We start from the raw sequence: 22,912 nt of genomic DNA on the forward strand, positions 1-22,912 counted from the left end.
CTATTTGATACCGGTAGGCGACCTGCGTCGTGATGAGGATGAAATGATGATGAAGACAACACATACACCCAGCCTCCGTGCCACTGGAATTAACCAATTAAGGTTAAAAACCCCGACCCAACCGGGAATCGAACCCGAGACCCTCTGAACCGAAGGCCAGTACGCTGACCGCTCAGCCAGCGAGGCGGACATGAATAAACAAAAACAGGACAATAGTTACGTTCAACGTCATGATGATAAGGTTGTCTATAATATAATATTATAAAGAGGTAAAATGTGTATATTTGTTTGTAACGGATAGACTCAAAAACTACTGAACAGATTAAAAAAAAAATGCTTCACCTACAGAAAACTACATTGCCAGTGAGTAACATGGGCTGTATTTTATTTTCAAAACAATTCGAGGTGGGGGAGGAGTGACGGGGGGAGATTTAAAAATACTAAGCTAATATAGGCGAAAATCTAATTTATCGTACAAGGACGAGACAAAGCTCAATTTAAGCCCCTTGACGCAAAGAACACAACTCGGTAAACCCTGCGGGCCCGAAAACCATGTTTATGGAGATATAGGCACCGCACTACCCCTGTTCTAGGAATCGGATAAAGAAATTAACTGCAACGTCAGCTCCAGTACTCTTACAGCAGCGAGAGTATCTACAATATATCACAAAAACCTAACATGTTACAGACATGAAAACTGGTATTTGGAATATCCTTTAACAATAAAAGAACACACATTTTTGTTTTCAGAAAATCCACTGAAGGGGAAGGGGCGGGGGTGAAAAGAAGCGAGGAAGGAGTTGAATTCTTTATATGAGGAGCTTGTTTTCCAAACTGAATATCTCCACAATCATAAATTTTACAGGAGAGAGGAAGAACATATATCTTCAGACGGGATTATCGAAATGGAGTAATATATAGTTTGAATGGTAGCTTATGGGGTGAAAGTTCCTTTTGGGGATCATTGTAAGTACCTGGGTGTTAATATAAGGAAAGATCTTCATTGAGGTAATCACATAAATGGCACTGTAAATAAAGGGTACAGATCTCTGCACATGGTTATGAGGGTGTTTAGGGGTTGTAGTAAGGATGTAAAGGAGAGGGCATATAAGTCTCTGGTAAGACCCCAACTAGAGTATGGTTCCTGTGTATGGGACCCTCAGCAGGATTACCTGATTCAAGAACTCAAAAAAATCCAAAGAAAAGCAGCTCGATTTGTTCTGGGTAATTTCCGACAAAAGAGTATCGTTACAAAAATGTTGCAAAGTTTGGGCTGGGAAGACTTGGGAGAAAGAAGGAGAGCTGCTCGACTAAGTGGTATGTTCCGAGCTGTCAGCGGACAGATGGCGTGGAATGACATTAGTAGACGAATAAGTCTGTGTGGCGTTTATAAAAGTAGGAAAGATCACAATATGAAGATAAAGTTGGAATTCAAGAGGACAAACTGGGGCAAATATTCATTTATAGGAAAAGGAGTTAGGAATTGGAATAACTTACCAAAGGAGATGTTCAATAAATTTCCAATTTCTTTGAAATCATTTAGGAAAAGGCTAGGAAAGCAACAGATAGGGGAATCTGCCACCTGGGCGACTGCCCTAAATGCAGATCAGTATTGATTGATTGATAGAAAGAGGAACATACTATCACCAAAAGAACACTAAATTATGTACAGTACAGAAAAAGTTATTGTCAAAGGAACACTGGATATATTGAGTTTTGAACAAAATGAATGGATATATTTAGCTTTAAAAAAGTTATTGTATTTTGCTATGAAAAGCAAGATATTTCACACAACCCCAAATATTTTTCCTAATTCGTGATATTTAATTTAACATTTTATTAATAGGTACAATCTGAAAGTAAATACCTTTATTTTTTTTAATACTCATTTATTTCAATCAAATTACGTCATAAAATGACCATGGGACACTGTGTATATGTATATATCCGAGTTGATATACAAAATAGACAGTGAAGCCAATGCTTCCGGGCTGAATACTATTGAAGTGAAGGTTGTAGTGCTGCTGTCATAACACAATGAAAGTAATATAACAGGAAAGTGAGAAATTAAAAAAAAAACATACATCAATGGATATATTCAGTTTCGAAAAGTATACATTGCTGTGTATTTTAGAGCGTGGATATATTGACTTCCGGTGCAAAATATTATAAGTGATGAATATATTCAGTTTTGAAAAAAGGGCATGTTTTCTCACAGCCTTATTAAATTGGAAATAATAACGTTTGATTTAAAAAACATTTTACCATCCAATGCAGATGAGGCAAATATTACAGAATCAACCAAAAACAATTTTTACAATTTTTTGGAGATATTCACTTTTGAAAACAAGCTCCTCATAAACAGTAGGGCCTATCTCAGAAACTGAAGATGTTACAGACGTTAAAATTGGTACTTCGAATCTCTTTTTAAAATATACCATCACACTTTTTTGGAAAATCCACTTAAGGGGGTTAAACGAGTGAATTTTAAGAATGAGTATCTTCTTCTCCTACGGCTTTCCCCACACCTGTGGGGTCGCGGGTGCGAACTGTGTCCCACATGTGGATTTTACGAAATTAAAAATCCACTTAAGGGGGTTAACCTGTTTTCCGGCTGGATGCACTTCCTGACACCAACCCCGTGTGTAGGGATGTAATTACTATTGCGTGTCGGGCCGATTACATCAGATGTAAGGCCCCTTTAAACAACAAGCATCATCATCACTACTGCGTGTTCCTGTTGTGGTCGGTAATGTGGTGTTTTGAGTGAATATGAAGAGAAGAGTGTTGGGACAAACACAAACAACCTGTCCCCGAGCCAGATGATTTAATCGCACGCGATTAAAATCCCCGACCCAGCCCGGAATCGAACCCGGAACCCTGGCCTCAGCCAAGGAGTGGGTCAGTTTTTAAAATGAATATATCTACAGTATATCTCACAAACTTAACATGTTACAGAGCTGAAAATTGGTATTTGTAATCCCCTTTCAAAGTAAAGGAACGCGTACTTTTTTTTCGTAAAATCAACTTAAGCTGGAGATCGAAAATAAGTTAAGAAGGAGTTGAATTCTCTTGATGAGGATATTTATATCTCAAAAACTAAGGTTACAGGCGTGAAAATCGATATTTTGACTGTTTCTCACATGTAGAGTTCCATGATGCATGTTCCAGAGTTACCTCTGCCAATAGCCTGGTCATCTTAGCTCCAAAAGGCAATGCCACAAACGTGGTTTATAAAGGTTCTGGTATAAATGAAAGGAATTTTTTCGGCGAGTTTTTATACTTTAGGGATTTCCAGATAATGTCTTAGTACAGTACCGAGGAGCATTAATTCTTATCATCATCATCAGTTTACCCTCCAGGTTCGGTTTTTCCCTCGGACTCAGCGAGGGATCCCACCTCTACCGCCTCAAGGGCAGTGTCCCGGAGCTTCAGACTCTTGGTCGGGGGATACAACCGGGGAGAATGACCAGTACCTCGCCCAGGCGGCCTCACCTGCTATGATGAACAGGGGCCTTGCGGGGGATGGGGAAGATTGGAAGGGATAGACAAGGAAGCGGCCGTGGCCTTGAGTTAGGTACCATCCCGGCATTCGCCTGGAGGAGAAGTGGGAAACCACGGAAAACCACTTCCAGGATGGCTGAGGTGCGAATCGAACCCACCTCTACTCAGTGACCTCCCGAGGCTGAGTGGACCCCGTTCCAGGCCTCGTACCACTTTTCAAATTTCGTGGCAGAGCCGGGAATCGAACCCGGACCTCCGGGGGTGGCAGCTAATCACGCTAACCACTACACCACAGAGGCGGCATTAATTCTTATCAACGTACGAAATCCTGGCGAGCGTAGCCGTGGGTAACATCTAGTTCTCCATATAGAGGCCGTCGCATACCTGTCTCTTCTTTACCTGTTACCTCTGACGATAGTAACCACGGTAACAATAAAATAAACTTCCATTTGAATGTTGTTAAAGTCAGTGTTGGTATGGCAGGGCTTAGTGGCTCAGACGGTTAAGGCGCTGGCTTTTTGAGCTCAAGTTGGCAGGTTCCATCCTGGCTCAGTCCGGTGGTATTTGAAGGTGCTAAAATACCTCAGCCCCGTGTCGCTAGAGAGAATCTCCTGGCCCCTCCCTTTCAGGGAAGGGAATGGAAACTTTTGATTATGATGATGATCGCTAGATTTACTGGCACGTAAAAGGCGTCTCCGAAATCCATAAAAGTAGTAGTGAAACGTAAAAAACAATATTATTAATGCTGGTATAAGGTAAGTGAAGCCTGTCCGGCGGTGTAGAGTATAGCGTGTCTGTCTCTTACCCGGAGGGCTCGGGTTCAATTGGAGATCAGAGATTTTTTACCTCGATCTCGGGTCTGGTTCGAGGTCCACTCAGCCTACGTGATTACAATTGTGGAGCTATCTGATGGTTAGATGGCGGTCTCGGTGTAGAAAGTCAAGTAGAACGGGCGAGAGGATCCGACGTGCAGACCACAGGCGACGAGCGGTCGCTTGGTAGCCCATCGCCCTTCAGGGCTGTTGCACCATTGGGGTTTTGTTTTTAGAGGGGAAGTGAAACACAGCTTATGGAAATGAACGTATAATTACATGAAAATAGAAAAAGTATAGGACTCACGAGGCTCGCCGAACATTATGCTGACAACATAAAGTTATCTTTCACACAACATGCACAACAGGTATACTGTAGTACATAGAATAATTGCAGTCACCATATCCAGAGTATGCCCTTAGTTGGCCACTACAACAACGGAAAACCCGTAGGCAGAATTCAACTACTAGCCCATATGTGTACGCTTCTATTTTAGCTTACCGAGCTCGATAGCTGCAGTCGCTTAAGTGCGGCCAGTATCCAGTATTCTGGAAATAGTAGGTTCGAACCCCACTGTCGGCAGCCCTGAAGATGGTTGTCTATGGTTTCCCATTTTCACACCAGGCAAATGCTGGGGCTGTACCTTAATTAAGGCCATGGCCACTTCCTTCCCACTCCTAGCTCTTTCCTGTCCCATCGTCGCCATAAGAACTATCTGTGTCGGTGCGACGTAAAGCAACTAGCAAAAAAAAAATTAGCTTATAGACACCTAGTAATGAAAACATTGCAGGTTCAACTGAACTAATTTTGCAGAAGCAAGAAACCGTTTTCTTTAGATTTCAAAGTCACTCTCAATAGGTTTACTGATAATTATGTTGTATGACATGTTAGTAAATCCACATATTGATAATGTAACAACAATTCTGCTTAATACTCCTGTTACTGGACATTCGAATTTTTCATACCCTCGCGGTGATTAAATGTTACGAGGTTTTCATTACATTTTCAGAGACTCTAGAATAACTCACATTGTATGAAATCTAAAAAGAATGTAATTTTTACTTGAAATTAGCTCTTGTCCGCCTCTGTGTTACAGTGGTTTAGTGCGATTAGCTGCCACCCCTGGAGGCCCGGGTTCGATACCCGGCTCGGCCACGAAATTTGAAAAGCAGTACGAAGGCTCAGTACTCAGCTTCGGGAGGTCAAGTGAGTAGAAGGGCGTTCGATTTCCACCTCAGCCAGCTTCGAAATGGATTTCCGTGGTTTCCCACTTCTCCTCCAGGCAAATCCCGGGATTGTTCCTAACTTAAGGCCACGGCTGCTTCCTTCCCTGTTCCTTGTCTGTCCCTTCCAATCTTCCCATAAGGCTCCTGTTCACCATAGCAGGTGTCCGGCTCAATGGCTAAATGGTTAGCGTGTTGACTTTTGGTCCAGAGGGTCCCGAGTTCGATTCCCGGCCGGGTCAGAGATTTTAACCTTAAATGGTTAATTTCCTTGGCTCGGGGACTGGGTGTTTGTGCTGTCCCCAACATCCCTGCAGCTCACACACCACACATAACACTATCCTCCACCACAGTATCACGCAGTTACCTACACATGGCAGATGCCGCCACCCTCATTGGAGGGTCTGCCTTACAGCTAGAAATAGCTACACGAAATTATATTATTATTATTTTTTTTATTATAGCATAGCAGGTGAGGCAGCCTGGGTGAGTTACTGGTCCTTCTTCCTAGTTTTATTCCCCGAACTAAAGTCTCACGCTCCAGGACACTGCCGTTGAGGCGGTAGGGGTGGGATCCCTCGCCGAGTCCGAGAGAAAAACCAACCCTGGAGGGTAAACGGATTAAGAAAAAAGAAGAAATATCAGTAATTCTCTCTCATCTAAAGCCTATATTTTTTTTAATTACAATTTTTCCTGTACCGTGCTAATTTAATGCCTGATAATTCGTTTCTATAGTCAAAAGTTGAGAGTCAGAAGCGTATTTAAACGTTTGCCTGTGTGATTTTTACAGCTTCAGAGGAAAATAGCTTAATAGAATTTCCTGAAATCCTAATCTTAACTGTACATAATGCAAACTGTGCAAAATATAACGATTGGAGTCCGGAAGTTAGGCAAAATGCATCTCTTATCAGAATGGATGTATCGAAGTGTTACATAGACACGGACCTGTTTCCGTATATTTGGGAATGGTACGACCAGTTATGTTATTATTTTGCCTTTTTTAGCTTCCGTAGCCTATTTGATAATTTAATGCCTTGTTTGTATTTTTAAGTTGTCGATATTTTCTGCTGTTATTTACGTATGAAAATTAATCAATGGAAAGTAAAATGTATAATTCCTATGTATTGTATTAATAATAAGGAAAAAATTGTTTTAACTTAATAGATAACAAATATCATTCACCCAAGCGATATTTTTTTATTACACAAATCTCTACCGAAAACTCCACAAGCCAAATCGTGGAGAGGGTTGTCAGGTCCCGTCCTTGCTACGTAAAATTAAGTGCTGGTGGTGATTATTGTTTTAAGAGAAAGAACAACTTGTTGACCATCGTCTACTAACACTAGGCTACTCAGGACATTCTAAGAGGTCCGATACTTCGAAAAATGAAGGTACCGGCAAAAAATGAAGGGCCACGAATAGCGTGAAAATTAAAGACTCCCTGGACCTCGTAAATCTACTATCGTCGGGTTCGGAAAAGAACAAGAGTTAACCAAGAGAGGTCAGACAGGAAAGGTAAGAGTGAGCAACTTGACAGAAGTGGAAGAAAGCCAGATTAAGCTAAGGGAACCGTGGTCGCCAACCCACACTCAAAATTAGAGGCCCTGGTCCCCCTTTTAGTCGCCTCCTCTTACGACAGACAGGGGATACCGTTGAGTTCATTCTATCATCCCTACCCACAGGAAGACGTAAGATTAAGTAGTAAAATGTGATACAGATGTGTGTTATGCAGCTTAGATTAAACCATCTTTATTATTTTACTGCCCATTTCCTAATGTTAAGTGCTTATTTGCCTGCCTATTTTAGCAAAAATAAATGCCTCAAATTCCGCGCTCTAATAACGAACTATCTTTTGTGTCTCGTGCGTTTTTACGGTGCGATTGTTGCCATTATTCCATTCCATAATTTCCCAAAGTGACAAAAAAATTTGTAGAAAAGTCAATTCCCAGTAAGTTATGTTTCTTACACCTTTTTTTTTTTTTACCGTTACCGAGCTCCTTCCCACTCCTAGCCCTTCCCTGTCCCATCGTCGCCATAAGACCTATCTGTGTCGGTGCGACGTAAAGCAACTAGCAAAAAAAAAAAAAAAACTTTTACCGTTTGAGCTGTGATAAGAGACATGTTACGGAACTTTTATTGCTAGGTTCATCAACGGCCAGCATCTCTGAGATCTTGATATAAATTATCCGCCAACGAAGGGCAGTGCGTGCAGACAATAAAAGAAAAGTTTTGTCTGTTCATTGCTCAGTTTTAAAAAAAAAAAAAAGAATATTTCTGTATCGGTCGTGCCCACAGTAACAAGGAAGTGCACTTTTTAATTTTCCGTTACATTTGTCTGTATGTACGGACATCACGAAAAAAATGGCTGAAGAGAACTTAATGAAAATTGGTATGTAAAGTCGGTTAATAAGGGCACTACAATCTAGGCTGTAAATAATTTTATTCGTGCTCATTGAAATGGTAGTTTAGGGGAAGGCCTGAAATTCAATTCTAAAAAAAAATCTATGTTACTAGTTGTTCTACCGATAAACACTAAAGTTATATAGAATTAAATTTCCGATCATTTATGTCTTATACACTTTTACCGTACCAGAGATATTAATGAATTTCGATTTTGACTTCCTCAATGCCGAGCCACCAGAAAATGGGTGAACAGAATGTAATGTATGTAAAGTCAGAAAATAAAGCGCCACAGTCTGGGCTAAAAATAACTTTATTCACGCTGGAGGAAATGGTTGTTTAGGGGAAGGTGCCTAAAGAGTAATTACCTATGTTATTATTCAGTTTAATAAAATCTTATTCACAACGTGTTTACGACTTCATCTAGAGTTCTGTATACAATGTAGAATTCTGTAACGTAGCACGAGTACACCAGCTAGTTTTTCATAAGAATCACTTACACAACCCGAGCATTCCATTATTTTTTATAATGTTGTTCAGAATAAAACCACCAGGTTCTACAAAAAAATCTACACCGTGAAATCGACATATTTTACAACTAAATTGATTCTAATAGCCTTATGTGCTTTTCCTTCTCTAGCCATGACACATTTTGGAAATACAGTTGGTAAATAAAAGGACTGCAATAGGTATACTGGAAATTTGCCAAGTTCTTCTCTCAATTTCCGTACTTAGTTAATTCTACAACATTAAAGTGAACTCTCTATGAAAACTCTACACGTCGTTTGTAAATGGTGTGCTCCTTTTTTATATTTTCTTAACTTTATGACAAGGGATATGAATCAACAGTTATGTTTGAGAAATTTCATATTATCAACAAATAAAATAATTAATAAATATGTTATTGTGATTGTTTCATATGTGAGTTCCCTGGTTCACAAGGACGTAATTAAAATATAATAATAATAATAATAATAATAATAATAATAATAATAATAATAATAATAATAATAAAATAAATTCAAATACCTTGGAGAAATGATTCAACCTTCTGGATTAAATCATGGAGCAAATAAGGAGAGAATTAATAAATTACAGAAAGCATATCGAACACATATAACAAAAAAATCATTATTTCGGGAAACAAAACTAAGACATTATAAAATACAGTAATAAAACCTGAAGCATTACACGCATCGGAATCCTTAACCATTGGCGATAGATCACTCATAAAATATACAGAAAAGCAAGAAAGAAAAATTTTACAGAAAATTTTCGGCCCAGTCTACACAGAGGGAGTATGGATGAAAAGGAAATCTCATGAAATTTATTGCCATACTGAAAAAATCTCAGACACTATCAGGAACAGAAGGTTGAAATTCCATGGTAACATTATCAGAATGAACAGTGATAGAGTGACCAAAAGAATTCTAAATCTTGCCCTCACACTAAAAGTCAAGAACAACTGGCTCCTCAGTTGGGTATAACGATGTAAAATAATAATAATAATAATAATAATAATAATAATAATAATAATAATATGTCCGAGGAACGCAAGATAGATTTCAGCAAGAAAATTAAGGATTAAGAAAAGCTCAAGGTACTAACAAGAAAGCAGCAGGTAACCCATCAAGAACACAAGAAGCAACAAACATTCAACCTTCTGGATTAAATCATGGAGCAAATAAGGAGAGAATTAATAAATTACAGAAAGCATATCGAACACATATAACAAAAAAATCATTATTTCGGGAAACAAAACTAAGACATTATAAAATACAGTAATAAAACCTGAAGCATTACACGCATCGGAATCCTTAACCATTGGCGATAGATCACTCATAAAATATACAGAAAAGCAAGAAAGAAAAATTTTACAGAAACTTTTCGGCCCAGTCTACACAGAGGGAGTATGGATGAAAAGGAAATCTCATGAAATTTATTGCCATACTGAAAAAATCTCAGACACTATCAGGAACAGAAGGTTGAAATTCCATGGTAACATTATCAGAATGAACAGTGATAGAGTGACCAAAAGAATTCTAAATCTTGCCCTCACACTAAAAGTCAAGAACAACTGGCTCCTCAGTTGGGTATAACGATGTAAAATAATAATAATAATAATAATAATAATAATAATAATATGTCCGAGGAACGCAAGATAGATTTCAGCAAGAAAATTAAGGATTAAGAAAAGCTCAAGGTACTAACAAGAAAGCAGCAGGTAACCCATCAAGAACACAAGAAGCAACAAACATCGACAACAACAACAACAGCAACACAGGTAAAGCATAAGCACCCTGGTCCAAAGATGGCTCAAACTAACTCAATAACAATTGTTTTACGTGCCTGTAAATCTGAGCAACACAAGGGTGGCGTATTTGAGCACACCTTCGAATACCATCGGACTGAGTGGGAATCGAACTTGCAAACTTAGGCGACTCTACCATTTGAGCTACTCAGCACGACGGTTTGATACCAGTTTAATATTAAAATGTAGCAGACAAGACATTTCAGTGATAATGAGGTGTTACTCACCAATAAATTGCAGTTGAAACAGTAGAAGATCTAGGCTGTCACGCAACAACAAACACTCCAATTCTTTATCCACACAAAACACAATAAGCTAACTATGTAGACGTGTACGAACTGTTGAGCGTCCAGCACGGAAATACTAAAATATCTCTTGTCTTGTCTTTCTGGTCACTCCCATGGGCATTACCATCCGGCCAATCAGGAACGACATTCCAGCCACTTATCCAATCACCAAAACTGTGTAAACATTTGGGGATTTACGCAACCCCCAAACACACTGCAGTGCTCGTCACTAACGGTACTGGAATATTCCTACCACTCCTTTCTCCAACATCCCGAGGCGGGAATATATGAAGTTAAAAAAAAATACATGCAGAGCTATTATTCAACCAACCACACTAAGCGTGCAAATAATAATTGTAATATTTTATGGCCAATGCTTCCAATATTTCTTCATCCTCTCAGATGCCGACACCCTTTCTTCGGTTGAGAACACTACCTTTTGCCCTTTTATTAATTTCAGTTTGTAGTCTCACACGTCAGTTGTTGAGAATCTTTAGTGTGTCTGTTTTGTTCTTGAGATTATGTAGTTCATTAATATCATTCTTAATTTCTCTGATCCATTTAATCCTGGTATTGTTATTCCACAATTGTTCTATTAATTTTTCCACTACTAATTCTAGTGTTCGGTGTTCTAATAAGATATCCAAAAACTGAGATGCGATTCTTTCTAACTGTGCTCGGTACTGGTTCGATTTCTTTATAAATTGAGTTATTTGAAGCTATTCTCTAATACCAAATAATTATTCAAATAATAATAATAATAATATGTCCTATTCCTTGTCGAATGGTCAGCGTTGAGGCCTTCTGTTCAGAGGGTCCCGGGTTCAATTCCCGGCCGGGTTGAGGATTTTAATCACGAAATTCAAAAACTTAGTCTTTATAAAAGTTATAATTCAGATTTCCACTTCTAGATAGCATGATTGTGAGGTTCAGTCAGCCTGCACCATAAATGAGTGTCAGATTATTTTCTGGTGACAAAGACGGTCGGGCATAGAGCTAAACATTCCACTTAGTGTCGAGATTAATAAAAGACTTTACCTTCCCCTGTTCCATGTCCTGAACACGCTCCTTTGACTACATAAAATAATTCACAGACAATTGTATATTATTCATGTATTTATCTCTTTAAAACGGTAGACGTACACAGCGCACACTACTGCATCTTGCCTGAAACATGCACTTCAGTCGAACATGTCCATGATTCTTCTTTAATGGCCTGGGCCTGCGGCGTGATAACCGATTGACAAGGCCGAGATTCAGATCCCGATCAATGCACGTGGAGTTTTTCGAAATGAAAAGGTCATTGCTGAAATTTAGTTCCGCGGAAAACTAATAATGATAATAATAATAATAATAATAATAATAATAATAATAATAATAATAATTTGTTGCAATGAAATAGGGTTATCTAAGAACTTTTTTTTCTTTCTTGCTGTCTTTCTTAATCCGCCCAAGGGCAGGAGCGTGAGATTTCCCGCTTGGAAGAAGGACCGGTACCTCGCCCAGGCGGCCTCACCTGCTATGCTGAACACTGGCTTTGTTGGGGGGAGGGGGTGGCAAGATTGGAAGGGATAGACAAGGAAGAGGGAAGGAAGCGGCCGTGGCCTTAAGTTGGTAACATCCACGAGAAGTGGGAAACTACGGAAAACCACTTCGTGGATGGCTGACGTGGGAATCAAACTCCCGTCTATTCAGTTGACCTCTCGAGGCTGAGTGGATCCCGTTCCAGCCCTCGTACCACGTCTCAAATTTCGTGACAGAGCCGAGAATCGAACTCGAGTCTCCGGTGGTGACAGCTAATCACGCTAACCACTACACCACCATTACTATTATTGAAAATTACGAACGTGAAAAGGAGCTGACATTTCTCGTCCCGCTGGGGGCCCCTGGCGGTGTTGATTCGGCCTTGTTGGTGACAGTAATAGGTTAATAAACTCGTATCCTCATTCCGAGGTGGTGCAGTTCTTTTCAAGCATACCCGAAATGGAGGTGAGCTGCATGTATCTATTTCACCACAGCCCTCCTGCCAATCTTAAATTTCTGACAGTACCGGAAATCTCTCTCTACACACGTGTGTTTAAAATGGGGAGAGCTATACTCAGATCACAAAATCACACAGGTATTAATTATCCCAGTGAATTTGAATGTGTAAAGTTTGTGAGGAGAGGATAGTGACCTTATGTAAATTCCCCCACCCAAGACTGGCTTTGCGAGGAACCCGGAAATACCGAGGCCTTATCAGCTAACTAGTTTTACACATGCAGCAGGGAATACAGCCAGTCACTGCAACAACACATCATGTGATTTAGATGGAGTGGCAATGCCTTTATCACTTCGTATTTTATGCACCAGATTTTCTCACATTCAATGAGATTATTTAAATTTGTCCAATAACTACCTGCTTGACTGGCTCAGGTAGTTCAGGAGCTGGCCTTTGAGCCCAACTTGGCAGGTTCTATCCTGGCTCAGTTCGGTGGTATAAGAAGGTGCTCAAATACGTCAGACCAAGCTCGATAGCTGCAGTAGTGCGGCCAGTATCCAGTAATCGGGAGCCCCACTGTCGGCAGCCCTGAAGATGGTTTTCCGTGGTTTCCCATTTTCACACCAGGCAAATGCTGGGGATGTACCTTAAGGCCACGGCCGCTTCCTTCCCATTCCTAAGCCTTTCCTGTCCCATCGTCGTCATAAGACATGTATGTGTCGGTGCGACGTAAAGCAAAAAAAAAAAGAAGCAAATACGTCAGTCTCGTGACGGCAGATTTACTGGCACGTAAAAGCGCTCCTGCGCGACAACATTCCGGCAACTCGGCGTCTCCGAAAACCGTAAAAGTAGTTAGTGGGAAGTAAAGCAAATGCATTATTATTATTATTATTATTATTATTATTATCGTCGTCGTTCGGAGGTCTTTCTAATTGACACCCATGGTCCACCTGCGCGCCTGGATCTGGGACGATGATGATCATGGTAATGAGGTATGGGGAGGGTTAAACCCATTGTCGAACAACAACGAGGGATCAGCTTTAGGCTTCAATGAATCAATCACTACCTATTGATCTGCATTTAGGGCAGGTGGCATATTCCCTAGTCTTTTCTCAAATAATTGCAAAGAATTTGTAAATTTGTAAACATGTCCCTTGGTAAGTTATTCCAATCCCTAACTCCCCTTCCTATAAACGAATATTTGCCCCAATTTGTCCTCTTGAATTCCCACTTTATCATATTGTGATATTTCCTACTTTTAAAGACGCCACTCAAACTTATTCTTCTACAAATGTCATTCCACCAAGGTTTCCAAGAAAGGTCAAAGTTGAAGACGGGAAAGTCGTGGACGAAGGAAAAGAAAGGAGCAACGCCGGCAACGAATGAAGGACCACTGGGTAAAGATCAAAGCCCAGAGAAGAGGTCCTTAGTAGGCCTATACGAACAAAGAAATAATAATAATATCGAGCTCGATAGCTGCAATCGCTTAAGTGCGGCCAGTATCCAGTATTTGGGAGATAGTAGGTTAGAACCCCACTGTTGCCAGCCCTGAAGATGGTTTTACCATTGTTTCCCGTTTTCATACCAGGCAAATGCTGGGGCTGAACCTTAATTAAGGCCACGGCCGATTCCTTCCCTTTCCTGTCCCATTGTCGCCATAAGACCTACCTGTGTTGGTGCGACGTAAAGTAACTTGCAAATAATAATAATAGTGTATTCTCGGCAGAAGAACGAGCACGAGCAAGCCAACGGATGAAGGAATACTGGCGAAAGAGGAAGGATAAAGAACTTGAGAAAGCAATGGAAGTTGCGTAATCGCAGTCCATAGATGTCTGAAACGAAAATAATAATAATAATAATAATAATAATAATAATAATAATAATAATAATGTTACGTCCCACTAGCTACTTTTACGGTATACGGAGACGCCGAGGTGTATACATTTTTGTCCCTCGGTAGTTCTTTAACGTGCCAGTAAATCTACCGACACGAGGCTGACGTATTTGAGCACGTTCTAATACCACCGGCCTGAGCCAGGATATTGAGCTCAGAAGGCCAGCGTTCTACCGTCCGAACTTCTCAGCCCGGCTTGGGCATTGGCGCAATGAACAAAATAATCACAGAAAATTTTTCGTTACTTAATTCACGGAGGTTTATTTATACTTCGACATATTACGGTGCTGTTCTATGTTTTTAGAATGAAATCAGATGATACTATTCAGCTAAAATTGTCGTAAACGCTGCTTATCAATTTCCTAACATAATAGAACTCCTCCTTGTAGTGCCTTCTCCATAAAGGCCCCCATACACTATCAAACAATTTGCGCAACGTACATACTGTACACGTTGCAATGGGTTGCGCAAACCTCAGTTCACTTTTTAAATTTAAACGCTTACCGTTTCATTAATTTTCTCCATTTCCTTGACATATTAATTGATATCGTCCCTCGTAAATATTTCCTTCTTTTGAGTCTCCTGGGCCCTCAGAAAATCCTTAAGCTATCGGTTAAATACCATAAATTGAGTACATACACATCTTCACTTCCTGCGCTGGATTTTTTGCTGCTATTGAGTTTCCTAAGTTTTTTCTAGTATGAAGTACGAAGGGTATTAATTTTGGTACGCGCCAGGGCTCTATCTGCTTTCCACAGTCCAGGCAACTCGCCATAAACTGAGATGAACTCTCGTCAGAATTCTTTAATAACGTTTCTTGTTGGCGCCATACTAAACCGGACTCGGGTAGATACAGGTAAGGTCTTCACACGGCCAGCTGTCGTCAAACATTGCCATAGACGTTGAAACCGCTAGTCAAGCAGAGTGTGTAGCGCAAATGATTTCGGTCTCTCCCGATTTATTTCAAACAGTTGTGCAACAAGTCAATCCGTGCCATACACCATCAAAATGTTTCTGCAAAACTGAATGTTGGCCACAATCACAGCGAAATCTGTACGATGTTCGGCTGTCCACATCGGTCTACTAGAATCTAGTCCTGTCCAATCTCGGAAGTTCCTCAACTAAGTGTGTTTCCTTTGACCGCGATCACTAAGTCCATCAATTTTACCCTGCATAATTAATTTAAGTAGGTTGTACTTTACATTTCTCATAATGTGCTTAAGGTACGCTGTCTTTCTTTTCTTGGTTGTAGACATCAACATTCGTTCCCTCCTCATGAGTGTGAGTGATCAGTAGATTTCGGATTCTTAGGTGGTAATAGGTTAGAATGCAAACAGATACGGTTAATAGGAAGTGCAAAACCCGCTCTTCGATACTGTAGCAAGAGTAACATAAATTCTAGGAGTTCTATAGGCCGTACTCCTAATCTATGCAAACCTCATAGCATAACTGTTGTACACGGTAGGATACACTTCTCATTGGCTTAAATAAGTTTGCAGTCTAACCAATCAGAACATAAAAATCCGGGCTCTAGTGATCAGTCCACGAGATCCGTAACATCCTTCGGAACACCCACATCTCGAAGGCTTTTATTCTTTTTGTACCGGGCGGTACACCTCCGTGCCGCTAATTCAAACTTTGCGCCAGTTGAAACTCCTCTACTGGTGGAAGCCTGAACTTTAACTACCGTGTTAAGTCTCAAGTTTCTCAGAAGATGTCCCTACTTGTAAATTTTGAAGTGTTCTGAACTGTGTCGTTTTCGATGTATTTTTATTTTCCCTGTAGCAAGAAGTGTGAACATTCTCTTCTAGATGGCACCTCTTATGAACTACAATTGTGCACTCTAGTGCGAAGTGTAGGAACTTTTTTTTTTTTTGAAGAAATTTAGTATTTTTAAGTTTGTTCTTTATTAAATTTCTTTCTGCCTTTTTTTAAGTTGGCAACGTTAACCCTTTCTTTCCGCCAGTTTTGAAATTGGCCAATCATAAAATTTTGTAATTAATTTTCCACCAATCCTAGATGTCTTCTTCAGTTTTGACTTGTAATCTTTTGGCCGTCCAATAAAATGCTTGTGGGCGGGTATTATCATTCATGAAAGGTCTCGAATGTTCCGCGAGGGTATATAAACTGCTGATTTCCGGGTCTCTGCGCCACTTCAGTAACATCTATCATTGTGTAAATTATGTAGCAGGGGGCGGGAAGCGCCTCTTTCGTCGGGCAGCAGTTCTTCAATAAGGTAATGGCCTTTTAACAACTTCTTTTCTTGCTAGCTCAGCAGTTTAACTCTCGGGGCAGGTTCGATACCTTTTACCATGTAACTCTCCTCTAAAATGTAAAAGACTCTTAGTATTAATTTTGTCTCTTTAAACTACAAATTGGGATAGAGAGTGCCTAACCCTCTCGAGCTCCCATTAATTTTGTTTTGAGGTGATTACGTTTTCATAACAGTTTCCCTTCTACTCGTAATGTCATAAAGTTTTCTATCGTGTCACCTCCGTAGAATGGGATTAGCCCTTGCATAAGCGGCCTAGGGCCAAATTAGGTTTTAATAAAGTGTATTAGGAGTGCAAGTACGCCTCCACTCAAATTGGTATTTTGGGACCATGTCATTGACCTGTTTCTTTACTTAATAGGCCTCAGTAGGTTGGGTACTTTTACCCCTGTGTTATTGTACTTGGAGGACAGCTTGAATGTGGAGTTTGGTGTGGCCTTTGATGGGCTTGAACTTTGAGAGCGAGGTGCTCTTTCTTAAAATTTGGTTTCTGTGTGCCTCGAGGAAGCTTCACCGTGTAATGGGGAGCAAGTGCTCCTGGGCATGATTGGGGTTTTCTGCCCCTTTGTGGAATCTTGTATATAAGTAATGTTGGGCTAATTGCTCAAGAATTGTGTGTCTGGCTCTCGGAGCCCAAATCCTGTAACACTGTAATTGTACATTCTCGAATTGTTGCTAGGCTACTGAGTACCTGTTATATTTGTTATTTCTTGATCTTAAAAGGAAAATATAACCTTGTTAAATTTTAATTTTACTTTAATTTCGTAGGTTGAGACCTATTCATCCCAGCACCTTCTTTCACCTCTAACTACCACGGATAACTCCGTAACACTTTTAATGGTATTACATTTCAGAGTCCATATTTCAGCGCCGTACAGAAGCACTGAATACACATAGCATCTGACGAAGTTGTTACGTGTCTTCAAGCTGACGCTGCTGTCACACAGTAGATTCCTCAATTTCAGAAAGCTAGCTCGAGCCATTTCTATTCGTACACGGATCTCTAAATCCGGGTGTAAGTCCTCAGTAATCCACCCTTAAAGGTACTTAAATTTCCGAACTTATTCAACTGCTTCCTCATGAATGTTCATCAGAATGTGCGTGTTACATGTCCTGGAAATGTCTTGTCAATGTTAATTTTGAGTCGGAGGTAATAGAATTACGAAAGTGTGTATTAAACAACTCCACCGCGAAACACTATAGCACATGACTGAGTGACGCTGATTCTTTCTTACTAACTTACCGCCCACTCAGCTTCAATGTTGAAAACATATCTTTAGCACACATACTACGAAAAACGTCAAATCAAGCAATTTCCTAAAGTGTGCCGAAAGTTGGAGGGCTAAAGGCCCCCGCAAAGATTTTAACTTTTAAGTCTTGGATAGCTCTATCAAACTAAAAGAAAACAATTTCGAAAATCACTTCCGGTCTAAATGCAGTTCCGAAAAAAAACCCAGCCCAGAATCGCTTGTTTCTTTACGCATTTTCATTTTTATTCAAATCCTAGCCAAATTAACTTATTTACATAATTCTTTCTATTATGTGTTCCTTGGTTCAATACTCTCAGGAGATGTTTTTGAGTTTTTGAAAAATGTCCACACCGAATGTAGTTATAAGGGCTCAAGTGAAACTCTGCATGACTCACATTAGCGCTCGTAGTGGTAGAAAAAGACAAACTGCTAATCTAATCTAATCGACCACCGGACCACGGATGCTTCCTTCCTACTCCTAGGCCTTTCCTGGTCGCCATAAGACGTAAAGCAAATGGTAATTTTAAAAAAATCTAATTGACCGGATAACCATGATTAAGAAATGGATTGTAATTTAAGGAATAAATAAAGAATATATTCTCATACTTTATTATATTTTATTTACCTAAAGTCAGTAGCTCACATCCTTAGGATCTTTTCAAATTTGAGTTGCTTGCCTATGGATTTTTGTTGGAGAATGTTCATTTCGACCTAGGTTTACATAAATGTGATCTACAAATTTCATATGCGTAAGTTTCTATTCCAACATGTTCCTAGAATGAACACTATGAACTCAAGGAAAAGCAACAGCCAGTGTAGCTTCAAAATGAGTGTGCCTTTAGTTCGATTAGCCGAGTTTTACGACCTGGTGTAACTGAGTTTTACTACCTGGTGTGGCCGAGTTTTACTACCTTTATAACCGAGTTTTACTACCTGGTACAGCTGAGTTTTGCTACCTGGTGTAACCGAGTTTTACTACCTTTATAACCGAGGTTTACCACCTCGTATAGCTGAGTTTTACTACCTGGTGTAGGCGAGTTTTACTACCTTTATAACCGAGGTTTACTACCTGGTATAGCTGAGTTTTACTACCTGGTGTAGGCGGGTTTTACTACCTTTATAACCGAGTTTTACTACCTGGTATAGCTGAGTTTAACTACCTTCATAACCGAGTTTTACTACCTGGTGTAGCCGAGTTTTACTACCTGGTGTAACCGAGTATTACTACCTGGTGTGGCCGAGTTTTACTACCTTTATAACCGAGTTTTACTACCTGGTATAGCTGAGTTTTACTACCTTCATAACCGAGTTTTACTACCTGGTGTAGCCGAGTTTTACTACCTGGTGTAACCGAGTATTACTACCTTTATAACCGAGTTTTACTACCTGGTGTAGCCGAGCTTTATTACCTTTATAACCGAGTTTTACTACCAGGTATGGTATAGCTGAGTTTTACTACCTGGTATAGCTGAGTTTTACTACATTTATAACCGAGTTTTACTACCTGGTGTAGCCGAGTTTTACTACCTTTATAACCGAGTTTTACTACTTGTATAGCTGAGTTTTACTACCTGGTACAGCCGAGTTTTACTACCTGGTATAGCCATGAGGTTAGCGTTTATGTACACTTACTTTACTAATGTGATAATTCTCTTGTTTCAGGAACGGTGGCTTACGATTCCGTGCGACCTCTGGCCTATCAGGATGCTAAAGTCTTTCTACTGTGCTTCAGGGTTAGTGACCCTGACTCTCTCGACAACGCTGTCAATAAAGTAAGTATACATATTTATTATTATTATTATTATTATTATTATTATTATTATTATTATTATTTTATGATATTGAAGCAATTGTACAGATTTTAGGAAACCAAAGCACAATAAACCTTCATTTACGCTACATTTTTACGCAGAATTTGAACGCATAAATTTCCGAACAATTCCAGTCGTGTCAATGACAACCGCCTTCTGCATGGTCTTGTAGATTTTGGTGTTGACATCCAACTTCTTCAGTGCTTCCACCAGAGTTTTATGTATAGCAGCTGTACTCGAAAGGATGATTGGTACAATTATCACCTCTTCACAGTGCCATAATCTTTGAATATGTTGTGCGAGTGGTGTATAGCCTACTTGTTGATTTTCATGGAGGTTCCGGTGTTCGGGACAGCTATGTCGATCAGAGCCGCACGTTTTATTCCCTTCTCTAACATCACTATATCCGGTCCGTTGTGGATAGTCGTCTTATCCGTGATAATTCTTTGATCCGAGTACATTTTAATACAGTCATTTTTGAGTACAGTTTGAGGGCTGTACTTAAAATAGGGAAGTCTTTCATCAACCAGTCTATATTTAATGGCAAGTTTTTGGTGCAAAATCTCGGCAAATGAGTCGTGGCGTTCCTTATACTCCCTTCCTGAGAAGTGCGAGCATTCTGAATTATTGTTATTGTTATTATTATTATTATTATTATTATTATTATTATTATTATTATTATTATTATTATTATTATTATTATTATTATTATTATTATCAGTTGGAGGATTTAGGACAAGAATTGTGTCCATGTATTCACCATGTGAGGGTGCAGATGAGGATTAAGTTGACAAGTTTTATGAAGCATTGAGTGACATCGTGGTCAGGGTCAACAGCAAGGACTTTTCACAACTTCTAATGATCTTCAATTTACTTCAATATTCCTCCTTCCTTCTCTATTACCTCTCGTCATGAGTCTACATGTACTATACAATTTTTTTTAAAACTCGCTAACCTATCTGTTGACAGTGGCTGGAACATTAAAACCATCAAAGACTTCAGAAAATGAATCGCTGCCGCCTGTATCCCGTTGAGACATGTCATCTAATTTCATATTTCAATGAGAATATAATGTATTCACAAAGTCGCACACAAAATGCCGTCAGTTTCGTATACTAATTTTATTTACAATATTTATACGTCGTTAGACATTAATAAAACACCATTTTTAACAACTGCCTATCACGGAGAATCAGAATACTAAGACTGCCATCTTGAAACAGCTGACTGCTTCTTTAGCATGTCGGCACAAACACAACATGCGTTCAAAAAAATAACTCCTGTAAAACAATAACTCAACTCCACCATCAAGACTGCCTATTATATATAAACGTTGCCTGGCTAGGCTTCTAGGAGGATATGTTACAATATACCTTCTCGTAAATTCTAGAGTGCCTAATACATAGTTATAATGGAAAGAACATTTTACAACCATCTAGTGTCAAAGATACGTTATTCTGGATGTTACAGTGTGTTGCACAATGTTACTGTGGATTATACTGTACATCATATACAGTATTTAGGTAATAATAAATCATATACTATTAATTACAGGTTCTTACATTAACTAAACTCATATATATATATACAACACATGTTTCATGACATAACCTCAGAAATAATACGATCGTATCGTCCGTACATGTGTAAATAATAATAATGCTAATACTAATAATAAGATATAAATACTTCTTAGCCATACCTCACAAGTAATAATAATAATAATAATAATAATAATAATAATAATAATAATAATAATAATAATAATTCGAGCTGGATATTTGTATTATCTACCCATGGGTTAAAGGATATTGTTTTGAAGCTATATCAGTCTATTACACTTCCGTCAAATATAAGACGAATTCCGATTTTAACCTGTTGATATTCCGACAAGAGATGGGCCGTATATTTAAAAACATATTCGATAAATCGTGTAGAAAGACCAGTCTGAACAGCAGTTTTAAATCTAGCGCTGCTTCTTGTTATTCTGGACTCGCTGAGCAGAAGAGGTGCATCTGCACTTTGGTCAGACGATCTCCTGTAATCAGCCTTAACGAGGTCCACCTCCTTCTGGGATGGCTTAGTCCCCCTGGCTCCTATTCAGTCACTAATGAGCAGGTTCACTTAATTATGTGGTCTTAATCTCTGACTGTCCGCATCATATCTTGACCTCAGTTACTACAGCTTCACCTTTTACAACATTCTGTACTCTCATGACTTACCTGAGGCCCGTATTCACTTTTAGTGTTATCTCAGATTTCCAAAACTCGGATAATGTCATTATCTCGGATAACGCTCATTTATGTATTCACCACAGATTTTAATATGTCGGTTTACAAAACTACGTTTTCTTTTCGATATGAATTTGAATCTTAAATTTTTCAGTCCGCCTCTGTGGTGTAGTGGTTAGTGTGATTAGCTGCCACACTCAGAGGCCCGGGTTCGATTCCCGGCTCTGTATGAAATCTGAAAAGTGGTACGAGGGCTGGAACGGGGTCCACTCAGCCTCGGGAGGTCAACTGAGTAGAGGTGGGTTCGATTCCCACCTCAGCCATCCTGGAAGTGGTTTTCCGTGGTTTCCCACTTCTCCAGGCTAATGCCGGGATGGTACCTAACTTTAAGACCAAGGCCGCTTCGTTCCCTCTTCCTTGTCTATCCCTTCCTATCTTCCCATCTCCGCACAAGGCCCATGTTCAGCATAGCAGGCTAGGCTGGGCGATGTACTGGTCATCCTCCCCAGTTGTATCCTCCGACACACAGTCTGAAGCTCCAGGACACTGCCCTTGAGGCGGTATAGGTGGGCTCCCTCGCTGAGTCCGAGGGAAAAACCGAACCTGGAGGGTAAACATATTAAGAAGAAGAAGAAGAAGAAGAAGAAGAAGAAGAAATGTTCCATACTGATACATGGAGAACAAATAACTTCGTGCTACCGCTCACCCGCCAGCCAGCCGTCCCGAGTGAGGCACGCAGCGCCTGCTCCCTAGAGCAACTACTTTATAACGACTGACCTAAACAACAACGATAATAACTATTGGGTCGATGCATAAGTTCGTGCGGTTCTTATATTTTATTTTATTGTATTTTACTTTCACTGTCACGCACTGTAACTCACAATCACTCAGTGATGTATTCACCTCCACTCTCTGTGACCTTCTGCCAACGTTGA

The 22,912-nt window shown here is 39.7% G+C and overlaps 1 protein-coding gene across 1 annotated transcript in view; it reads left to right on the forward strand.

Moving 5' to 3' along the window:
* The window catches only part of LOC136864609 (ras-like GTP-binding protein rhoA), a 122,797-nt gene that overhangs the window by 86,298 nt on the left and 13,587 nt on the right, over positions 1 to 22,912 (forward strand). Inside the window, exon 3 of the mRNA XM_068226758.1 lies at positions 19,598 to 19,707. Within this exon, the coding sequence (XP_068082859.1) occupies positions 19,598 to 19,707 (110 nt within the window). The remainder of the gene's footprint in view (positions 1 to 19,597; positions 19,708 to 22,912) is intronic.

The sequence above is a fragment of the Anabrus simplex genome, chromosome 1 (assembly GCF_040414725.1).
Source record: "Anabrus simplex isolate iqAnaSimp1 chromosome 1, ASM4041472v1, whole genome shotgun sequence".
Lineage (NCBI taxonomy): Eukaryota > Metazoa > Arthropoda > Insecta > Orthoptera > Tettigoniidae > Anabrus > Anabrus simplex.